General features: G+C 39.8%; 2 protein-coding genes across 4 annotated transcripts; one reads left to right on the top strand and one right to left on the bottom strand.

Moving 5' to 3' along the window:
* Positions 1 to 533: 533 nt before the first annotated feature.
* On the bottom strand, positions 534 to 5,335 carry CSTA (cystatin A). The gene is made up of 3 exons (XM_007438704.4): positions 5,137 to 5,335; positions 1,641 to 1,742; positions 534 to 825 (listed from the first exon to the last, which is right to left on the bottom strand). The coding sequence occupies exons 1-3, from the start codon at positions 5,200 to 5,202 to the stop codon at positions 697 to 699; spliced, it is 297 nt and encodes a 98-aa protein (XP_007438766.4). The 5' UTR covers positions 5,203 to 5,335; the 3' UTR covers positions 534 to 696.
* Positions 5,231 to 23,059, top strand: LOC112541963 (V-set domain-containing T-cell activation inhibitor 1-like). Of its 3 annotated transcripts, none has more exons than XM_088147504.1 (6): positions 5,231 to 5,353; positions 7,954 to 8,697; positions 14,976 to 15,191; positions 15,946 to 16,350; positions 18,573 to 18,857; positions 22,314 to 23,059. In XM_088147504.1, exons 3-6 carry the CDS (start codon positions 15,131 to 15,133, stop codon positions 22,346 to 22,348), a joined length of 786 nt encoding a protein of 261 aa, XP_088003630.1. In that variant the 5' UTR covers positions 5,231 to 5,353; positions 7,954 to 8,697; positions 14,976 to 15,130; the 3' UTR covers positions 22,349 to 23,059. The 3 variants fall into 3 exon arrangements, with proteins under 3 accessions (XP_088003630.1, XP_025029279.1, XP_088003629.1); XM_025173511.2 differs by having other exon boundaries at positions 5,267 to 5,508; XM_088147503.1 differs by having other exon boundaries at positions 5,267 to 5,446.
* Positions 23,060 to 23,261: the final 202 nt, after the last annotated feature.

Here is a 23,261-nt window from a genome sequence, read left to right on the forward strand (position 1 = left end):
GATTAGAGAGACTTGGCTTAGCAGCAATGTGTGTGAGAAGAATCAGAGGAGTGTCAGTGTGCCACCAGCCGGACATATCAAACTATCTGATGCAACAGTGCGATCTTAGGCTGCATTAAAGACAGTGTTCTGTCTGGATCATGGGAGGTCATCGTTTGTCACTCACCACTTAGGTGCAGCAGAACAGTTAACTTGGGGAAATACATTTTCATCAAGGAATACAACTCTGAGCTCCCCACTTAGAGCAAGCAGTCACTGTCTCCCTGCACCTCCATGTTCTCTACCCAATATGCTATCTAAGGGGCTATCCCCTCTGCATTAAATCTCCATGCTAGTTATATTAGGTTTTTCAGTTGCTGTTTTTCTGGAAAAGGCACAAAGCTAACACACAAGGATAAATGGTTTCAAACTTGAGTAACAGGAACTGCTTGCTTGTTTTTTTTTTAAGCCAGCTAATTGTTTTTCTGAAGAATTGGGATGAAATACTTCAGATGTCTGAAGGGCTCCAACAAAAAATACACACAAAACAAATGTCATATCATATGTTTTTAATAGTATTAAGAGTTACGTAGGGGCTGATTTGCAGTAAAAAACAAGAGATTCTTTTACTTTTGCAAAATAAGCATTACATGTGTGGATATCTGTAAATATACCCCACAGGAGTGTAATGGGGGGAAAAAACTTCTAAATAACTCTTTAGAAGTAAGTCAAATCATCATGCTTCGCTTTCTTGCTCTGGTAACTAGTGAGCTCCAGCGGCTTGTTTTCATGTGGAAGCCTTTGGAACACTCGTACATGAAAGTACTCATCATTCCCCACGTGGACCTAGAAAATAAGTGGGGTCAAATTAGCACTGCCAATGACAGAGACAGAGAAAGAGACAGAGAGAGAGAAAGTCTGGTCTAATTAACAAGCAATACTGCTTACACCCATTTTAATTCCAGACAATATCCCAGGGGCCTTGGGAGTGGGAAACTACAAACAGGGCTCCTCCCAGCAGGTGACAGAAGAAGGGCTGATCCATTCCCTCCCCTAAGAAGAGGGGCTCTGCTTCTGCATTCAGGGCACGGGAAGGGTTTTGCCATCTCTGTCTCTACTACCCTGAAAACAGACTCCTCCACCAGTGTCCCTTGGAGCTCCATGCACCATGGTTGCAAAGGGCTCTATCAAACCTGCTATTGGCCCTTGACAGGCTGCCTCCATTTCATCACCCTGGTAAATGAATTGCACTCATACAACTCAGAAAACTGAATTGGTCCTTTTCTCCCTGAACCACTACCATTATTTGTGCAGGGCACCTATCTGCAGTTGTACAGCCCCTGCATATATCACCTGAGCAAACTTTATTACATCTATTGCACTGAGCAGCAAATATTAGAACAAAGCCCAATTTTCTTTCAGTTGGCAGCAGGCACAGTAACTATTGCCAACTGTGGGGAAATCTACAGTGTCTTCATTTTCAGCAAATAAACTGAACGTAGTTTATTACTCCCAAAAGCAGGACACATCTGGGCTGTAAAAATCTGAATGGTGGCTAGAGAGTAGCAAAGAGGTACTAGTGGATTTTTACGGCCCAGATAAGGTAGTCCTACGCAAGAGCAAATTTATACTACAGGTCTTATAGGAGTCACATGTGCTACCTTGATGAAATAGTTTGTTCCGGCAACCACCTGTGTTCTATATGAAACAGCTTCACAGATGTCGAAGTTCCTGCTTTCTTTTTCTTCCAGCTGGGATTTTATCTTTGGGAACAGAAAAGGAGGAAAATGCATGTTGTTATTTTTTAAAACTACCAAAATATGTAATCTGCAATACCACAGTTATTACTGAAGATGTAAACAATAAATGTAGAAGTGAAATAAAAAACAAAAATTGGAAAGATGCTTTCTAGAAAGACACCACTGAAGGCGGTATATCCGGGCAGCTCCACAGCTTGAAATGCCCTCAAATGTGGTGCATTCTCGAGACAATGTTTTTTACTGGTCCGTTCATTTCCATGCTTCTGTTCAAAGTTCATATTTTGATACTTAAAGCCTCAGTCTTGGGATACTCAAACAAGCTTCTGCAGGGTGTTAACATCCCCCACCCCGGAAGGCCCCAAGAGCCAGCTATTCTACCCTGTCTAACATTTGGTGGATGGGCCCTAGAATCAGACGTGTTAGCATCAAACAAAGAATTAAACCATTCTTCTTTTCCAGCTAAGTTCCATTCTTAAACATGGACCATTATGTTCTGTAACTAACTGTCACAAGCTTTTCCTCTTCCACATTTAAAGAGTTTATTATATTCTGCTTAGTTTAATCATGTTCTGTACAAGATTTTACTTGTTCTGGGGTGTTTTGAGTGTCAAATTCTAGTAGAAAGGAAAAAAGAAATTTAGGTGGCTCACTGAATCTTATTCTGACTTACAGGGATGGAAGCTCCACTGAACTCAATGGGATTTATTCAGGTGCAATATACACTGTTAGTGGTGTTTTCCCCTTTTAAACAGGTTACCCATCCAGTCACATAGAAAGTTCAGTTAACCAGCATTATTCAATAGGTTTATGTTTCACTGTTAGCCTGGAAATCCTAAGCTTGGTGTTTTATCATCCTTTCTATTTGAAAATTAATTCTACAGATACAAGTGGAATTTAATGCACTTGTGTTTAAAGTCCTGCTCTAGAACCAAATTCCTATGCATATTCTTCATTTAATAAAGCAAATCTATTTAAACTCATGCAATTTCTAACTTTTCAAAAAGGAACAGTTCTGATGGGCTGCATTCAGAAAATGCACTAACATTGTTTTCTGAACCATAACTTAGTGAATAAATCACAACTGGCTTAGTTTATGCCACATGCTGTCTTAAAGCATCACAGTGGTTTGCTTCACAATGCAAAATATGCCAGAATCAAAGTAAGGACATTATGGTTTAACAACGTGAAAAACGATGCCACTCAATCATGGATGTATGCACAACTGTGAATTAGGAATGTAATAAATCAGGGACCTAATAACCATGAAATGAAATACTGTTTATTTGGTCAATGACCAACAAAATAATAACCATGACTGCAAAGGGATTTAAAAGACAGAATGATATAAAAATGAGAAATTATCCTGTTCTGAAGGAAGTGATGCACACTTCTTTGCTATTTGCCAAACTTCTCTGTGACACCAGAAGGGACCTCAAGAACTGGCAAAGTTCTACTTTCTGTGCCTGGTAGGTAATCAGGGAACAGCAGCAAGAGGGGAGAAAGCAGTGACACACTGCGACCAAGTGGGGTGTTAAAAGCAGAATTTCATATCCTGTCATTAAATTAGAATATTTGGGGGGGGGGGCGGGGAACCTTCTGTTGCCTGCTTTTGTCCTAAATCAAAATGTCAACTTCTTCCATGTGGTCAGTCTTATGACTTTCTGCCCACTGATCATAGCAATGCAATGTTCACAATGTTGCAAAGCAAAAGTCTAATTCTGGATATAAACCAGCTCCTTACTGAGGTCTCTCACTCAGTTCATTTTCAAACTTTAAAAGTTTAAATATTGGAAATGAGGTGCTATTTCCTGCCTTGCCTTTTCTAATGAGTGACAACTGGCTCCACAGGATGAAGCAACAACTCTAAAAATGTCAGTTTTGACAAAAATGTCAGAAAAAATATTTCACAAAATAATCTCTGGTGTTTTCTCAATGGGTTGTCCTTCACTGGAAATATTGCCTTCTTTTTTGGTTTGCTTTATTCACACTCAGAAGAGAATTAGTATTAAAGGAACATAAAATCTTTAAGTCTCCTTTCTACTTACTCTTCCTTCAGGCAAGATTCAGGGCCAAAAAGAACAAATTTGAGAAACAATAAAAATAAGAAAACATATTGCACCAAAACCCTTTACATAATGGAATCAAATTCCCCAGATGATGGTACAGCATTACAGAGGTAGAAAAGGTGCAAACAAAAAAATGGTGAGCAACCAGAATGATTACAGGACTGGAAGAGCTTCCCTACCAAAAAGATGGCTTCAAGCGGGGCTCCTTAGCTTGAAAGAAGGAAAGAGCAGAAGTCAAATAATGCCTGTCCTCTGGAATGATCTCCCGCCCCCCCCAGAGATTTGTGTGGCTCCCACCCTTACGTCATTCAGGAAACTATGGAAGACCTGGTGGTTCTCCCAGGCTTTGGGGACAGGATGACTGCAGAGCCACCTTTTTGCTCACTTTGCTATTCCAGTATCTTTTATGTTTTCATATACACATTTTGATGCCTACTTGTAAGCTGCCCAGAGTCATACAGGAGTTAGGTAGGCTATAAATTAAATAAATAAAGAGGAGGAAGGCAGAATTAGAAATGGAATGGATAGACACAAATTTGCTCTCTCACAGAATGCATAATGGCGTGTGGGAATGACCCCGGGAGAAGGAAGGAAGAGCTGCACACTAGACAACCGTCATGCAAAAGATACCGCAGCCCACAGAAGAAAAAGGGGCTTTTGGGAAGCATCTCAGAAGGGACCTGCCCTAGTTTTCTGGAAAGTAAAAGCAAAGGGGGGGGGGGAGAGAAATACTTTCAGGCTTGTAAGATTCTGTTAATGTAACTGTACAATACAGCTAGAGCTAGTATTCATAGTTGTGCTCTTGTCTGGACTACCTTGAAGGGCTAACAGGATGTGAGAACTCAAAAGTCTTCTACAGGCTGAAGATTCACCAGGAGGGAGCACAGCATTCACCGCTGTCTGTCTGGGTGGCTTTTAAAGGGACTTGACAATCACAGTGGAAGGAGGCGACGCCCTCCAATCTGGGCCTGTTGTGAGCTCCCCAAACGCCTCCGCTTGGCCACCCTGGGACACCCCATGGACAGCTCCAACCGGGCTCCTCGTAGATACTTGGCCCAACCACAGCCATACGATGGTTGAAAGGACAATGCAAGAAGCCCAGCAGGTAGATTCACACACACACCGCGACTTCCCTCCACGGCTCTGGCAACCACATCGCAGCCGCCGCCCCGTCCCAGCGCCGTCCGGGTAAGTCCAAGTTCCACAGCCAACAGCCGGAGAACTTTGCCGGGCAACTGAGCGCTTCGGGGTGACGCAGAAAGCGCAACGGGCCGGGAAAGGAGTTCTCCGAGCGAGGCTGCCCTTGCAAAAAAAGTCGGCACTTTTTTTACCTCCTGTATGATTTGCTGCGTCTCCTCAGTGGCTGCCTTTAGCTCGGAGGCTCCGCCGCACAACATCGCTGGTGGAGGAAGGAAAGAGGAGGCGACTCCCGTGCAAGTGCAAGCCGAGAACACGAGCGAAGTCAGCCCCGCTGCCGTCCAGGCCCTATATGAGCTGTCCCCTGTTAGGGGCGTTACCAGAGACGATGCGGACGAAGCATCTCTTTCGGTAGGCAGAGGACTTCCGGGTTCAGAAGCCATTTTTGGAAAACCTCCATTGCGAGGGACAATGCGAGGCGCTGGTAGCCCTGAGTGAAGAGAGGTAGGCTTGCCTGGGTCAGTGACTCAGTTAACAGCGTGTTTTCCGGTGTACGGAAATAAAGGGTAAGAAGAAAAGGAGAAATGTACACTCTTTCCGTCTTTTTTTGCCTGAGCGGCTTATTATTGAGTTCTGAAATGCTGCCGTGATGGCAGCGAGAAATCCAGTGCAAATACAATCCATTATCCTGTCCGGCAGAGTAAAATGTCTGTAATACGGAGGCCGCAGTAGAGTGCTCTAAGCCAAAAGCACGCATCGGAAGCAGGGCTCCTTGTTTTTACATGTCGTCCAGCAGAGGCAAATCATGTATCACACCTGCACTACCGTAATGGAGCCAGTATTGTTGGCAAAGCTGTAGCATAAAAGCGTGGATCCAGTGCATGGATTCTTCCCGATCCTTTAAGTTTTACGAGGGATCCTCCTGAAACTATCATATCACAGATCTAATATAATATATATCACTGACCAAGGTAGCCATCAGTGGGTTACATCAGGTTGATTCTGCATAAAAATAGGAGAATCTATGACTTGCATGATATTAGCTTTCCACGTTTCTAGAAGAATTTTTAAAGTTTTAAAGGTCTGTCTTTTATAGGAAATTTGGAGGAAATCCCTAGTAAATATATGATTCTTGTGGACCGATGCCTCAGATCCATGGTGGGAAAGCGAGAAAACATATTAGCAATTTTGAGTAAAGATGATCTTCAGCTAATCTTAGGCACTTTGCAACAGTTTTAACTGTAAGAGTGCTCAGAGGTGGTCTTGCACAGGTTTTGAGGAAGTACACTTACCTTGTACGTGAGGGACTTGGCAGAAGTGTACATGACAGCAAATGTGTGCATGTCTATGACATAATATTCTGAACTATGTATGCTCAAATATGTTAGTCTAATAATGAATAACATATACAGTGGCTATATAATAGAAGTCTCTCGGATGTGATATTTGAGCTGTGCTGTTGAAACTTTGTAACTATACACCTCTCCCTTGGTGTCAACTAAAAGAATTTGGTGCAGCCACTCTCCCTGTGTTGCCTTTGTGGGAAGTGGACACGATCCACAGCAATGGTTTTTGCTGTAAGTAGAAGGCGGCTTTAGATGAATGTTAATGGAAAAGAGTGTACCTTAGATCCATATTTTTGCATAATGGTAACACCCGAAATAATTGTATCTGTGACTGTTATGCTGAGAAATGGGACCTGTGATTTGACAGCGGCTATCAGCAGATCCCGTTGAATAGACAGTGCAGTGCTAGGTTTTGATCTGATGGTAGCCTTGGCAGGTTCCATGCAAAACAAACAAACCAACCCATAATAATTACTTCAAATCATTAATCCAACTTTTATTGATACCTGTTGCTGGATCTCATATTCCATGAGAGCCTTGGGATTCATGACAATATGGCATTCTTAGGGCTATGTTAGAATACATTGACGGTTACATCTTTTTCATAAATTTGATAACTTCACAGTATTTGTCAGGAAAAGGGTCCCATGTTCTAGAACATGGGAAGATACCCATTTTAGAACATAGAACATGCCTTAGATTAAGGACTCATCCACATAACCCGCTTGCCCCATCTCTAATATGGCCTGATTTACCTTTGTTGTGGACATGTCTTGGCATCAGAGCCTCCATCTCAGAGCCTGCTGTTCAAGAAGTGGTGTTTTACACTGGAAAATTGGAGGGGGGGGAGGCTTCTTATGCCAACTGTCTCTACTACATGGAGGAAGAGTCTTCCCAGGGTCGGTGACCTGCTGGGGGCTAATTGGCCCATTGCGAGATTGTCACTGGGCCACTTTAACTGAGGCTGCCTGCCCCTTGCCTCTTTCCCTTTCCAAAGTACCCGGGCCAAGCACAGATCCTTCTCCTCCCTGCTCCTCTCTTCTTCCCTCTCTGCCCTTTACCTCTGGCAGGAGTAGCAGCAACTGCTGCCCTTGTGTGAGCATTGCAGCTCTGCCAGCTTCATTCTGGAGGTGTGGTAAGAGGAACACTGGAAGCAGCAATTTTCAGACTGGCATAATTTCCTTCTGTCTCAAGGATGGAAAGGAACCACATGCTTAGGGCAGTGGGGATGAGCCCTGAATCAGATCGTCAAGCTCACAATGGTATGTATTGATTGACAGCAGTCCTCCAGCGTTTCAAACTAGAGTCTTTGCCTGCCTGCTGGGAAAGACCAAAGATTAAAAACCACAAGGACCTTCTGCATGTAAAGTAGAGGCTATATCATCCAGCCCCCCCAACTTTAGAAACCTGGGTGAGAATTCTGTGGAGCACAGCAGGTATCTTTTTCAGTGGGAGAAAAATGGATATGGCCATATCTGATGGAGGTGCTCTTGATCAGTCAAAAGGCAAATAAAGGAGTTGCTAATAAATACATACATGCTTTCCCTGGGTCTCTTTGACACCACATTATTATCAGTATTACTATGTAGTGATATATATTAATCAGCTGTTTGGTTCCTCTCTCTGTCTCCCCCTCTCTTTCCTGTGCCATATACTTATATGAAGGTATGAATGAAGATGAGAACATATGAGGCCAACTCGAAGCAGATCATACAAGCTGTATGGTTTCTTCTGAAAGAGTTCAGCCTAAGCAACATGGAAAATAATAGAATGGAAACCTCAAAGAAGACTCATCAAAGGATGGATCTCAAAACAAAATTTACTTCTCGTGTGAATTAGATAACACAATGGCACTCAAGTAGAAAAGTGCCAGGAAGTGTAACAAGCACACCAAGCCAAGACTGGCCAAACCTCGTTGGAACTTATAAAAGGGGATGAGAACTCCAGAATTTTGGAGCCATCACACAGTACCTTGTATAATAGGAATCCCATCTCAGATGTTCTGGAACTCAAACATAGGTGGACCAGCTAAATTTCAAGTTGAACAAATATGTATTGGTGTTTGTGCGAGTAAGACTGAATTGAGCTTTTAGTTTAGAAAGTGATTAATAAAAATTAAACCTGCATTTGTTTCCACTTGTCCTGGATAAAAAAGAACAACAAGTAGCACTGGGGTGTTATAAAGACCCTTTTTATTGCTATGGTATATGATACCTTCAATTATATACTGCTAATTGGTAGAGATTGCTACCCATTTCTAGACTCTCCTCTCAAGGTAACACCTAGAAGCACATCTGTCTTCAGAATGGAGGGTTTTAAAAAATTAGAAAACATTAATCCTGAGGAGCCACAGATTATATTACCTCAGTGCTAAGACCTGCTCTCAGAAGGAGAGCCCACATGCAGAAGGTAAGAGAAAGGAAACTTGCAGCCTTGTTTAATGTTAAATGTACATACAGCATAACCTGTTCTAGCCTCTAATAAATTCCATTGTTACAACAGTCAGTTTCACCTTTTGCCACATTCCAGTAAACACACACTTGGGCTGCCTATACAATCCACTGACAGGCAAAACGATGAACCGCTTTTGTGGATTTTTTTCTATTATGACATAAGCTGCCATTTCCTGTGTGTAGCAGTGGTAAGCAAATGCTTTCTGACAGTGAAATACTAAGAAAACTATACCACCAGTTTCGCAAAGGCCACTGGCATTGGCAACTTCACTGGAAGAGAGAATAGGTGCCTTTCAACACAAGTCACAAGGTTCTAGTGATTTAAAGAATCACTGAGCACAAATTAACATTCCCATTTATTGAATGCCACAATGTGTTTGATACTGCAGTGGTAGAAAGTCTGAGCTGCTCATTAATAGAGATTTGGAACAATTCAGTCTTGTATTACCACAAAGAAAAATATTTTTTTAAGTATAATTTTTATTGAAACATTTTAGATAAAAGATAAACATGAAAACATTAAAAAGTTAGGGAAAGAAAAAAGATAAAAAGTGAAGAAAGCAATACAGTTAAAGAAAAAAAATTAAACGACTTCCATCTTCTTTGCAGCAGTTACAAATAAAGTTGTTATCCCTCCTCCCTCATTCAGATTGCATTACAGAGATCCCTTCTGTCCCATATTCAACCACTTTTTCAAACAGCAAATCCACAAATCACCATTTAACTTTTTTTCTGTTTTCAGCAAAAAGTCCATGAAAGGTTTCCAGTCCTTTATAAAAGTACATCTTGTTTTATCCCTCACCAAATAGGTCAGTTTTGCCATTTCTGGTAATTCTGTCATCTTTACAATCTATCCCTCCGTGGTGGGTATTTCAGTATTTCTCCATCATTGTGCATATAATAATCTTGCCGCAGTTACCATATATAAAATCAATCTTCGATAAGTCTCCACAAAGAAAAACATTTGTGAGGAATGCATGCAGTACAATAATTTACAGATCTCCCTGATGTACGTGTTGGGTCAAGGAAGTAAGGACTGATCAGTTTGGGTTTCTCTCAAAGATCACACAACTTCACTCACAGGAGTGTTATTGCAGGGAAGTACTGGGGAAGGGAATGCTATGTGGGAATGCCTAATGCGTTCCTGAAGGGAAGGCCATGTGGAGAAGTAAATTGACTTTCTACCTAAAGGAGAGATCCAAGCGTAGTGTTGGAAAAAGTCCTTTGAAAAATGTAGTGATGATCTCTGCGAAGCTAGATCGCTCAAAGATCCCACAGCCACGTTGACACTTTGGCAACAGCATCTTCAGGAAAACATAAAACCCTTTAAATGTTTGAATGCTTAGGGCCTTGAGGAAGAACTATATTAATTGCTTTTGTAGGTCTACGTGCAGGTACTGTTGCAATAATGTAGCAAGTAACTGCAATAACTTAGATAAACAGATGCAAAGGATTTTTGTTCCTGGTTCCACTATTCAGAAGCAGAGTGATAAAATAATGTTCCACCTGGATAGTATGGGTGGGTGTTACTTTTTAGGAATCCATGGTTATTAAGTGGTTTATCTCTCTCAATCCTTATGCTAAACATGCTTGGTGATGCTTTTCAGCAGAACACTATTATGCATGCTGTTAAATTTCCCTCTCTCTATCTAAACTGAATTAAGTCTCCCTCCAAACATCTGCCCAAGAGTCCAGTTTGATTTAAGAGTTTTACCTTTCCTTAGCTTCCCCGCTCTGTGTCCCAACATCAGAAGAGAAGGCAATCTCAGCAATCTCTTCCAGATTTGGACAAAACAGGAAGCCCTGGGGAAACCTCACACACTCCATTTGAACCATGTTTTGACCCAGATTCTTGGTTTCCAAGGTACAGTAGGACCTGAAAAGGCTTTGTGCAAACCCAGCCAGAGAAGGAACCCATGACTAATATTCCCCAAGGTTCAATTCAGTAATGAAGTTGAGAATAACTCAGTATCTGGCCTGTGAAAAAGAAGTCACTGAGAAATGCTGGGTAGCCCAAAGCTCTGACATGTGAGCCCCATCATTTTCTTTCAACTTGGCCCACTTTGTAGAAATGTTATAAAAATAATATGGAAGTGGGTGCATCATATATGCCACTGAAGTTGTGGAGTTAATGTAGGATGTAAACATAATAAAATGCAAGTTTCAGGATACTCTAGAGAAAATAAAGCTTTTTAATGAGTTTCATGCTGCTCTAAGAAGATTGCTGTATCTGGGCTGCAAAGAAGCTAGGCCTCCTGACAGTGGGAACTTAGTTAGGTATCACTTTATTGCCCTCTAGTGGTTGCTGGGTTGGTTGCATAGCTCAATGCACTCCAGATTCCAGCTGCCACTTAGCTAACTTGAATATCTGCTAATACTGTATAAGTTAAATTCCTTCCTGCTCTCGGGGATGAGCCCCTAAATTTCTGGTCAGATTTTTTTTAACTATTAAAAAAGACTGGGAATCAACAGGATCAAAAATGTATTGCAATATTGAAAATAAAGCTAGAATTTATACTGCTCTGCATATCATTGATACTGATAAGTCTTGATGACACCTGCCTTTCAGATATGCCTAGCTACACCAGTGCATGTAGGCAATGACAGTTTCATTAAAATTTCCATCTTCCTCAGCCAGAAGGTACATTTTAACATTTCTTCAGTTATCAGATTTGAGATACTTAAAGAATGAGATGAGATTATGCAACAATACATAAAAACATCTCACAGGAAGCAGTCAGTAACTTTTTTCTCTGGGGCTGTTTCTTTCAGTGTCAGAATGGAGAAAAGCAAAAGTAGCTTTAAACTCAGATTTATCCACATTTCTATGGCAGGATAAGAAACCAAGGATTAAATATAAAAAACTGCAGGATGCCAAAAAAAAAAAAAAAAAGGAGTGCTAGGACTACCTAATCTCAAATTGTATTCTGCAGTCTGTTTTTTGGTTTGGATGAAGGAATGGTTCTGTTGAGAAATAAAAGAATGGTAGAATTGGAAGATCATAACTTGAGGTTTGGCTCACATGGGTTTTTATGGTATGACAAAGTTAAAGTTAATGTGGATTTAAAAATCACTATGTGAGGAGTGCCATATTGAGAATATGGAATAAATACAAATCCAGGCTGTGCCCGAAGATATTTTTATTGACCTCAGCACAGGAAGCATTTTATAGAAGAGAAACAGCAGACAGAGATAAATGGTTAACATATCAAGATTTATTAATACAGGATGAAGGATAAATTAAGGTGAAGTCAAGAAAACAATGGACTGCAGAAGGATATAGTTTTCAGTGGTTTTCATACGTGCAGTTAAAGGTTTAATATGGATAAAAAGACAATTGGAATTGAAAAATATAAAATGGAATTTGAAATGGAATTACAGTATGTACAAATGATGAACATGTAATAGCAAAAAATGTATATACTTTTTTTGTATAACATAAGAACAGGTTAAAGATTGCATGACAAAATGGGCTGCTAATTTTGGATATAATATAGAGATGGACACTTAGGAAAGAATGTGGGTAACTGGTGTCACACTGTGTCATAATTTAAGAGAACATTTCTACAAAATGATGGCATATGACACCAGGAAAATTATCAAAAATGTATAATGGTATTTCAAACCAGTGCTGGAAATGTGAAAAACATGAGGGGACATTTTATCATGCATGGTGGACTTGTGAGAAAGCTAAGAAATTCTGGGCACAAATTCATATAATGATGCAAAGGATTTTAAGGATTAAAATTGGTATGAATCCAGAACTCTTCTTTTTGGGACTTATGGGCAATGAATTAGAAAAGATTCATGGTAAATTGATACTGTATATGGTAACTGTGGCAAGATTATTGTATGCACAATGATGGAAGGATAATGACATTTCCACAGTGGAGGAATGGATTGTGAAAATCTCAGAATTTGCAGAAATGGTGGAACTGACCTGTTCAGTCAGAGAACAAATAACAAAAACGTTTTTGAAAGACTGGAAGCCTTACATGGACTTTTTGCTGAAAGAAGAAAATAAATGAATGGATGATTTATGGATTTGAAGACTAAGAAAGATGAGGACTAATGAAGGGGTGAAGGGACTTATAAAATACTTAAGAAGCAGGAAGGACAATAAGAATGTTGAAAATCTGTTGAAAAGAGGGTTGGAAATCAACTGTATGTTGCTTAACTCTGGTTTTCTTTTTCTTTTAATCTTCTGATTTTTTTCTTTTTTCTTTTGGTTTGTTATTATTATATGGAAAATTTCAATAAATATAATTAAAAAGTAGTTTTAAACTCCAGCTCCAAATTTTGTCCTTTGGTCAGGTCAAAACCTCCACACCTATGTACACAGAAAAGTCTCTTATATGCACAGCACAAAGACAATTACTTTCCATTTTCCTTTGGGCCTCATCCTGCAGAGTTTTTAGTATGTCCTGTGTACATTACACAGGAGTAAATGTGGCTTTCAGCTCTCAAAATACAATCTACTCCTGGCCTCAGAAAAAGATGGGGGCACCTCCTTTTTTGCTGCCACTTAAATCAAAGGCAGGTTCCCTTCTCCCACATTTGTATTATTTCTTTTAATGGTGGTGCAACACCATTGCCTTCTGTCTGTAATCAGGCTATCCAAAGATGTTTAAAATGTTACAGGACAAGGGTGTGCGTGCACCTTCCTGCCGATTTTAGCAGCCAACCTGCAAAATTGCCTGTGTCCCCAGGATCATTCATTATAGGATGCTCTTGATCCTGTATTCGTTCTTGCCCATAATACATTTTAGCACAGGCCTGACTTAGCACTTGTCTTTTCACCTAATGTGACAGGCTTAAGGCTTATTTAGACATTTTAGGGAGGAATACGGTAGAGTGTCACCAAGAGTGATAACGAAGTGATCTGCCAAGAAGAAAAGAATAGCAAGATCCAAAGATAATTCAGGCCTAGCGAAGCAAACCCCTGATTCTTAGACCTGTGCTGATTTTCAGAACAGGATTGTTTCCCTGAACTAGTAAGGGCGGTCCTGTTGTTAGCTGCAGATGTGATAGTGGAAAACAATGGAAAAGTAAAATTCACCTTCCATTGGCTCAGTGATATTTAATAGCACTGGAAATTGCCTTGGCTGAAGCTTTGATACAGGACAAGAAACCTTGAAAAAACTTACAATAAAGGATATATTAATTCAAATCTAGTTACCATGGACTGTAAAAGTCTTCTAACAGATTTCCTTCATCCATACAAATGTCCTTTGGGATGGGAATAGTAAGTATGGATTTTTAAAATATTTGGATACATATTGTTTTCCATTTCTTTATTTTGGTTGTTTTTGTTATATATTTTTCCACTTAATTCTGGTTTTTTTATATTGCATTTCTCATTCTGCAAAAAATTCATGGTAACCAATTTTATCTAATCGGAGAATCTGGAGGGGATTCATTTTTGAGAAGACTCTAAAAGATGGTAAATCAGTGGCCTATAAAAGCCTACAGAGAACATGAGCCAATATCTGCAGCTACAAATTCCATTGTGTACACTTGTCTTTGTGTGGACATAATAAAAGTGGGTATTTTGTTAATTCTTTTATCAATGCAAAACCTTGAGATAGGATATTAAGGTATAGAATTGAAGTGAGATTTGGATTCTGCTTTATTACAAGTGATGAGGCGACTATAGTGTACAAAAACATTTTGAATCTAAATGGTTTGAGTTCAAAACAGGTTCCTCTGATTATTCTGGAAATTTCCTCAGTTCAAAATGGTGCGTTTCAAACTTCATTTCAAGTTTTATATACCCCTGGTAATTTTAACATTGTAGCAAATAGTGGGGTTGAAATTTTGGAACAAAAAAACATATATATATATATATATATATATATATATATATATATATATATTGCTTAAGAGGCAATATTTTCTTCCTTAAAATCTTCCCCAAATAGGAAAGATCAACCAATTTTTTGGGGACTGATTTTTAAGAGGTTTGGAGGAGGAGTTGGATGTTGTAAATGGGGTGAGGGGGCATATGCAGAGGATAGGTTGTCCATCTGGTCCTAGATGAAATTTGCCAAATTTTGGAAGAAACAGAGGTTGGCAAATACATGTTTCTCATTCTCTCTACAATTTTGAGACCCCTTGTGTTGACGTGAAGGCTTGAACTAGACCTGAGTGAGAGAGTATACAAGCTCCAGTGGAAAGCATATCTGAGCTCTGTTTCGGTTTTGCACATTTCATGATTTGTTTTCCTGGAATTAGATGCGTTGCCTTAGAGCTCAGGGGAAGGAAGGTCAGTGATGCAATGGTGAGGAGGAGTTACTGGGAAATCAGCAGCTGGTAGCAGGAGGACCACACATGAGGGTTGAACCTGGAGCTTAACTGGGGGAGTCTCAGCTTTGTTTCTGAATGGAAGGATGGCATTCTTTGTGGTCCTAATCTACCCTCCACTCCTTCTGTTGCTTATCTATCAGGCAGGTAAGTGGACATGTTTTTTTGGTCATTTTCAATTCCCTAAATGATTAATAGGATGTTTTAAAAAGAAAGATAGTGAAGAAGATGCCATGTTCACTCAGATTTAACATGGTGAGCTTGTGGGTTTCTGAATATAATTTTGTAATCTGCGTAAAACTTAATGTCAGGATTGATATATATTTAGGTCATATTTAATTAATTAATTAATATCAATATTAATATCATATTTTAATCTATTTTTAGATAATATATATAATTTGTCAATATATTTGATCCATTATATTTAATGGCTAAGTAAACTACCTCAAAAAAGTTTTGAAAAGCCTATGATGGCAAAAGGCCAGAAATTATTGCAACCTGATAGAAACACTTGAGGCTCTCAGATGCTTGAACTATGTGAATGATACTCATAGAATATCATGGATACACTTATTCCCAAATTAGGTTGGCCTAAGTTGTGGTGAATGTGGGAGAAGCAGCTCAGTAAGATGGTTTGGTTGGTAGGAGATCTGTACCAAGAATACAACAAACTGATCTAAAAAATAAAATATGGCAATTATATAGTATGTATGTATGTACATATGTATGTATTAAACATGCTACAAATGGTTGAGGGAAAGCAGACTTTATCTAATCCTTGTAGTGTATGGGAGAAGTTAGATTCAAATCAGCAGTTCATTGATTGATTGATTGATTGATTGATTGATTACACTTCTTCCTTGATGGCTAAATCTAAACTGGCTATTCCATTATCTAGATGCAATGGATGTGTTCAAGGTACGTCCATTCGACAATATTTCTCTGCCCTGCCATTTCTCCTTTGTGGATAGTACAGATGGCTTATCCTTCACCTGGGAGAGGGAAGATATCAAGGAGGAGCATGAAGTAGAAGATAAAGAATTTTACAAATTTTTTGTTGGACTTCATGATTTTTATCAGTTTTATCCCAAGCTGATATATAGCTTTAGCAACAACATGGAACAAGTGGAAGAGCGGAATTCTCTCTATGAAGGCAGGGTCTGGGTAGATGAAGAGGAGATACCTGAGGGCAGCCTGACACTCATCCTGGAGGAAGTTCAGTTTTCTGATGAGGCTCTGTATATATGCAAGGCCACTAATTCACGAGGCAGAGGGTTAAGAAAAATGAAGCTCATTGTGGAAGGTAAGAATGCTTGTCTATTTTCCTGTATTGCCCAGCTGAAAATATCTAATATTTCTGTTTGTACACCAAGGAGGACATTGGTGTATTCACTGCGTGAATACCTTTTATAAATTGATGGGGTTTCTTTTCTTCTGCTATGAACTTCATCTGTTTATTCTACAATAAGCCTGTAGGAGAATGTATTAGTACTTTTCAAACTGAATATAATATTTGCTCTCCCCATGGGTATTTTTTAAATACTTTATTCTGCTTAGAAAACAAATCAAACCACAGATACAGGGTGAGGGATATATGACTTAGCAACAGATAGTAAAATATATAGTAAAAACAATAACAGAATAAAAGACAGTAGTTAAAATTTTAAAATATTACAGCAGAACAAACAAACTTTTTTTTTAAAAAAAAATCTAAGAACAAATCAAGACTCCAACAATAATTTTTGTATATACTGGGTATAACTTGCTTACTGCAAAATTCTTGCAATTCAAAAATCCTTGGTAACATTTAATCTTTGGACAGACAATCAAAATTGGGTCAGAATAGGGTAAGTGATTTTTCAGGTACAGCTTTAGAACATTGGGGCCACCATAAAGAGAGCCTCTCAACACAGGCATTTCACCTTAAGGTCACTGAAAAGGTCACTGACATGAGTGTGTCCTACTTCCAAGTGGTGAGCAGTTTCAAGGGTTCCACTGCTAACCTGGCCTTTGGTGGTTTTTGGAAATAACTCTTTTTATGACTTTGTTTCTATAAAATAGCTGGCTTTTTAAAAAACATATGTACAAAGGCTGAGCTTGATGAAATTCAAAGCATTAACATTTCAAGAAGATTATTCCCAGTAAGATAGGAGAACCCAGAGTGCCATAGAAGTTGCTGCAGAGGGCAAGCTAGTTGCCAGTGGCATTCTAGGCTGAGTTCCAGCCCACTGGAAACTAACTGAGCTGTTTTCATTTGATAAATGAAAGCAGGGAGATATACCACTTTTTCATTTCAGGGATTCTCTGAGCTTTCCCCATCAGTCTCTGGGAGATAAGGATCCTTGGAAAGCTAACCAGACCAGGCCAAAACTGCCATCTCTCATAATGGCTTGCTTACATGCTTTTTCAAGATGTAATTGAAAGCCCAGAATATAATGAAACCATACAAAGTCATGAAAACCAATTTTCTAGAACGAATGAATGAATGCTTCCCACCACTTTCAACTAAATGAATTGATCTCAAATTTATTTCTTTCCCAATGATGTCAAGTGGAAGGATGTGTCAAGTGAAATTCAGAGCCTTTATCTGAGTATATATTTTAGCAGTCAGAGTGACAGTAACTTCAGCTGAAAAGAGCTAGAGATAGAAACAGAAGAATAAGCTAGAGTGGTAAAGTTAGTTTAGTTAAGAGAATAGCCTCTGAAAATTAACTTAAATTGCATCCCTAAGCAAATTTAATTGACCTTTCAAAAACGAACAATACATTTTATTTGCATCCTTGTTTGTAAGCATACACCACAGACTGAGCCTATCTGTATTATTCCAACATTCTATTAAGTCATATTGTGAAAATAAGCAGGGGAATATGTTTTACATTATTTCTTAAGGAATACCCCCCCCCCCAAAAAAGGGGCAGCAAAGGAGAGAGGGATAGTTAGAGGAACAGAATAAATGACCTACAATAAAATGGGAATAGCTCTCAGAAAGACTGATAATCCGCAAAAGTACAACAATAAATAGGCATATTTATGGGGATCAGAGGTGAACTTGGAACTAAGTAACAGGAGAATAAGGGACATGAATATCAATGCAGAACAGAAGTATTTACATAAGTAAAGGAGAAGCTTTGAAGATTAATTTTCTGGAAAGAATGTGTTCCTTCTCACACCCACAATTTATGTCCTAGCAATTTTTCTTATTTTTCTTCCTAAGAAATCAAGAAATTGCAAGTCATAGCTGAGGTGAAATGAATTTTACTTATACTAAGCAAAATATCCTATTGCAGATTTTCAGAAGCTCTAATCCAACATTTCCCATTTCATATATTCTATATGTCTAGGACTTTAGCTTTTCTAGTTCTATAGCCAGGATGGCTAATGCCTATACTGAATGGATAACTATTGGAAATGAAGGATGTGAGGTCTGGAAGCTGTATAACATGCTTCAGAAATCTCAGAGCAATTATTACAAAGCTGTAATTAGATTATTACTAATTGTTCTGTTTTTCCACCTATCACAATTAGATGCTGAAGAGCCACAGGTGCAGTTCAGCACAGTCGATGATACACTTGTGGCCAAGTGCATCTCAGCTGGCTGGTACCATATGCCAAAGGTAACCTGGCGTAACCGCAAGGAAGAGGATCTGTCCAGCTACTCCAAAACAGAGATTTTGGAAGAGAAGCAGGATGGGTCGTACAGGGTGGTGTCTACTTTACATTACCCTGTATTGCTCCATGAAATCTACACATGTCACATTGAAGAGGACGACGTGCTCAACAGACCTGTTAGATCCATCCACAGAGTCCCAAGTTAGTGATCTCTTGTTGAAAGCCTCCATTGGGTGTTGAAAGAAAAGCTTTCAGAGCTGGGGTACCATGGCCTTCCAGATGTTGCTGAATTATAAATCTCAGTCATGATGGTGACGGATTCTGGCAATTATATTCAGGAATGTCTACAGTATTACAGACTTCCCATCCTTGGAGTTGTGTGTGCGTGTGAGAGAGAGGAAGATGCGATGAATGTTGGGAATAACAGAGGGTAGATGTACACACATGTGGAACCATGGACCAGCCCAACAATCTATGAAGATTGTTCTCCCATGTGGATTGTAGATTGTTCTCCCAATCTATGTAGATTGTTCTCCCATGAGCTACCAACTGACACATAGTAGACCTAATATGGCTCTCCTGTTTCCTGAAAGCAGTTCAGCCACACACAAAAATGATTATTTCTTTTTGATCAACTCAGCTGATCAACTCTTGCCCTCTGATTACCCATCTTTTCAGGCAAGATGGAGTATGACTCCGATGCTAACCAATAATCTCTGATACTAACAATCACCAATAACAATAATGGTGTCCATGGAGGAAGAAAGTTGCTTGAAACCATATCTATATTATAGTCATTATTAGAATATCTCTGTAAATTGGCAGCAATAACATTCCCTTTTTTCCTTTTTTCTGTCAAATATACAGTAGAACTTCGAAATGTTGACACACTACTATTCTGTATATTCATGAATCCTGGCCATGGGGGCTCAAATTGAGGGTTGTGGTATCTTAAAAGGCCCAGAGCTCTTCTTTTCTGGCTTGTCACACAACAAAGTGTTATTTATACCTAGCTAGAAAACTGGATTCTCATTTTAGTTAATGCTTGTTGACACCTCAGTCTTAAAAATATATATTTAGAAATACATTCCACTGAATTCAGAGAGATTTAATTAGCAGTAAAACTGGCAGCCTTAAAGAACAGGTGATTAGAACTGTGTATGTAAAAAGTGTTTTATTCTTTCTCTCATAGACAGAGTGTGGGGCCCACATATTTTTTTTACACCCATATCTCCATCTTTCTCTACTTTTTGCAAAAAAGAGAAAAAGTCAGTTTCTGCATATCATTCTGTATTGTACTTAATAATTCAGATTGTAGTAGTTAGTTCAAAGATGTGATAGTACTGCTGATACAGCTAGCCTGAGCTGACTGTCATAAACCTCTCTAAGGAAAAACAAAATGGTTCTTGGCAAGTTAGTTAAGTAGCAGTGATTGCTGTTAAGGTGAGTGAGCATTAGGCCACTCTCTGTGGTTAATTAGTGTTAATATTGAAGGTTATGTAAATCCATATCCTGAAGTTTTGGATGAGTATGAAGCTGTGAATTTCCTTACAACAAAGATGGGGAAGCTTTCTTCTCTTCAGGGCCAAATTCATAGAGGACTTATTTGCTAGTGAGCCAATTTGTCAGTTGTAAGTGGGATTATTTATTATTTATCTTTCTGGCACTCTCTTTTTCCTTTAACTTTTCCATCACAGGTCATTGCCCCACTAATGACTTGCAGGGTCTTCTAGAGTCATCCACCACTGTAGCAAAATAACAGTAATATGTGCTTCCACGCTAGTGATCTATAGCATCTCACAGCATTGTCCAATCATTGCTGTGGAAAAATAGTCTTCATTACTGATGAGTTGCCACAGCAATGACACTGGGTGACACTGAAAATACTCTAATCCATAAGTGTGGAAATGGTGAATGATAGGCTTTTTATCACTTCACTGATGGCTGGGTGATGCTAGAAAGACACTGTAAGTCAATAGTGAGGAAGTGGCTGGGCAGGGGGCTCTTCCTCATGACTGCGTTGTTGTGCTTTCCTCCAGTCCATGAAGCACCACAAGAGCATGCTGGGATACTTCTGTGCTGCCCTCATTGAGGAGTGCCATTCTGCCTCAGCAGTGAGGCCAGCAAACCTCTCTCTCCTTACAGGGTTATAAGGGACAACTTAAGGAGAGCAATTGGTGGATTCTTTTGGCTTCACCTGCCTGCAGAAAAAACAATACAGTATTAAGGGAGGAGACAAGTTTTGACAGATGGCTAGAACAGCCAGCAAAACATGGCCCTGAGCTCGCTGATCTGGGTGTGTTGGGAAGCAACTAGCGCTCTCCTGTTTACTGGATGGAACTAACCAACTCATCAGCAGGAATGGGGGGTCTGCATGGGATGGCTGGATGGTGCATTCTGCCCAGTGAAGCAGGAAACTCATAACACTCACCCCCCCCCGGAGTAAAGTTGCCCAGCCAGCCCATCAGGCAATCCAGCAGCTGATCCTGGGGCAGGGGAGGGGTCTTTGCCTGGAAAGCAGGCAACCCCCCAGAAGACTGATGGACATGTTTCCAAAACAAGGAGTTAGACAAGGGGATAGTGATTTATCCGCTCTGCCTCTCCCTCATTTTTCTGAACTGGCAGTAAAAATGGGGACAGGAAGGTCCATGTTTAAAAACAGCATTTCCCATTTGGCTGGCCTGTCCCCCAAATGAATGAAGGGGATTAAATCAACAGGGGCAGCAGAGTAGAGTAAGATATATGTTTAAAAATAGCATTCCCTACTTCTCCTGACAGCCTGAAAAAGAGACAATAGGCAGGGGAGAAAGGCATCAATCGCTGGCCTGAAAAATGGGTGACATGTTCCTGGTTTCTCCTGTCTTCCAAGCGAAAAAGGCCCTGGAAGGCTGTGCTTGCAGCAGCCTCAAGTAGCCAACAGGTGCTGGGCAGATGGCAGTCCCTGGCCACCACCTCCCCAGGCATCCTTGAGGAGATTTTGGAGTTGTTAATTCGGGAACTCTCATTCCAGGAGAAGACCAAAAGCACAACTTTAGCACGAGGATCTCTTAGGCTGCCACTGCAGGGGGCTAGAGCTGAGGTGAAGCCAACCCCATGAGGATGTGCCCTTTAACAATGATTAATGAGGCAGCTTCATGCTGTGATTAGTGGACCATGAGGAAGAGCCCAGAGTCTGATGGACAGGTTGTTCTTGCCAGAGATCTGAAATTATAGCTACTAAAGAGCCTTTGAAATTAAGGTGAGTGGCTGCGTGAAACTAGATCAAAAGTCTTACGATGCTGCAGGTAACACATTCCTGTGATAGAGGCAAAATGTTTTCAGGAAATTTAACTTGAAAAAGTCCATACAAAGCCTAGCATAAACACATCAGAGGTCAGGGGGAGTATTTTGCATTGTTGACAGTCAGAGACTATGAGATCCACCTCAGCCCACCTAAAACTAACACATGCATTAGACTAGGCTTCAAAAGAGTTGGTATCTGACTATCAATAGCAATGATGTTGTTGGGGAACCAGACAGAAAACATTAGCAAATTGGGTTTGACTCTCAACAAATAGTACATATGTATATAAGGATAGGTAGGGGTAATTTTAAAAAATGTGCTGCTTGTTTGTATAACTGAGTTTCTTTTAACCTTTTAACTTTTTCTTTTTTCAGAGAGGAAATATCATAATATGTACAATCACTACTAGAAAATCAACACCTAGTTGATGCAGCTTGTGAAGAGAAGCACTCATTCTTTCATCGCATCAGCTCTGTACAGTGCTGCAACAGCAGAAGGAAGAGGGGGGATAGATAACAGGGCAGTAAAATTCTGCATGTTGAGAGAATATTGCTCTGTTAGATGTTTGAATTAAAAACTGCCAAAATAAGCCACATAAAGGGACAGCCAAGACTGTCTAGATTGTGCTTTCTCATACTTACACTTGGGAAGGGGTGATTAGTTCATCAGTCCCCAACAGATGGTTGCCCAGTCATTCTCAGACATCCAGTGGAGGGGAGCCCACCTACCCTCTAGAGAAATTACTGCATTGTCAAACTGCTCTTGCCCTTATGAAGCTTAAAAAGTAATAAAAATAATAGGAATCATACTTAAACATGGGTCTGTCTGTGCTACAACAATTACTTTCCAGTGATTTTGATAAAATCTCACTGAATTGTATCTTTTGTTTCAGAAGGAGAGAAAAGCGTTTCTGGGGCCGGATTGCTAGCCTGACACCCAACCTTCCTCTTTTCTCATCCAGGCTTAGGAACAGCAGTGGTGGAGTTAATCTATTTTCCTGTAACTAAAATCTCTTATTACATTTTCTATGTTCTGGAAGAACAGAGAACAGGTCCTTGATTTTCTCATGTCATATCCTTTTTCAGATACTTGAAGGGGTCTATCATGTCTCCCTTCCATCTTCTCTTCTGAAGACTAAACATTCCCGATTCCTTCAATTTGTCTTCATAAGGCTTAGTTTCTAGCTGCTATTGCCTTTTCTGAACCTGTTCCAGCTCAGTGGAATCCTTCTTAAAATGTAACACCTAGAACTGGACAGAATACTTGAGGTGGAGTCTGAACATTATAAAATAAAGAACATAAAATAATAAAAATCTAAGGTA

The sequence above is a fragment of the Python bivittatus genome, unplaced genomic scaffold, assembly GCF_059951505.1.
Source record: "Python bivittatus isolate LINGU-HERP-01145 unplaced genomic scaffold, Pbiv_v1 ctg000520_np1212, whole genome shotgun sequence".
Taxonomy (NCBI): domain Eukaryota; kingdom Metazoa; phylum Chordata; class Lepidosauria; order Squamata; family Pythonidae; genus Python; species Python bivittatus.

Bases quoted from the DNA above. Each gene is read 5' to 3' on its own strand.
- LOC112541963 (XM_088147504.1), top strand. From the start codon at position 15,131: ATGGCATTCTTTGTGGTCCTAATCTACCCTCCACTCCTTCTGTTGCTT. The intron at 15,192-15,945 runs GTAAGTGGACAT...TCCATTATCTAG, and splicing joins GTTGCTTATCTATCAGGCAG to ATGCAATGGATGTGTTCAAG. The intron at 18,858-22,313 runs GTTAGTGATCTC...TTCTTTTTTCAG, and splicing joins ATCCATCCACAGAGTCCCAA to AGAGGAAATATCATAATATG.
- CSTA (XM_007438704.4), bottom strand. From the start codon at position 5,202: ATGTTGTGCGGCGGAGCCTCCGAGCTAAAGGCAGCCACTGAGGAGACG. The intron at 1,743-5,136 runs GTAAAAAAAGTG...CTGTTCCCAAAG, and splicing joins CGCAGCAAATCATACAGGAG to ATAAAATCCCAGCTGGAAGA. The intron at 826-1,640 runs GTAGCACATGTG...CTTATTTTCTAG, and splicing joins GAACAAACTATTTCATCAAG to GTCCACGTGGGGAATGATGA.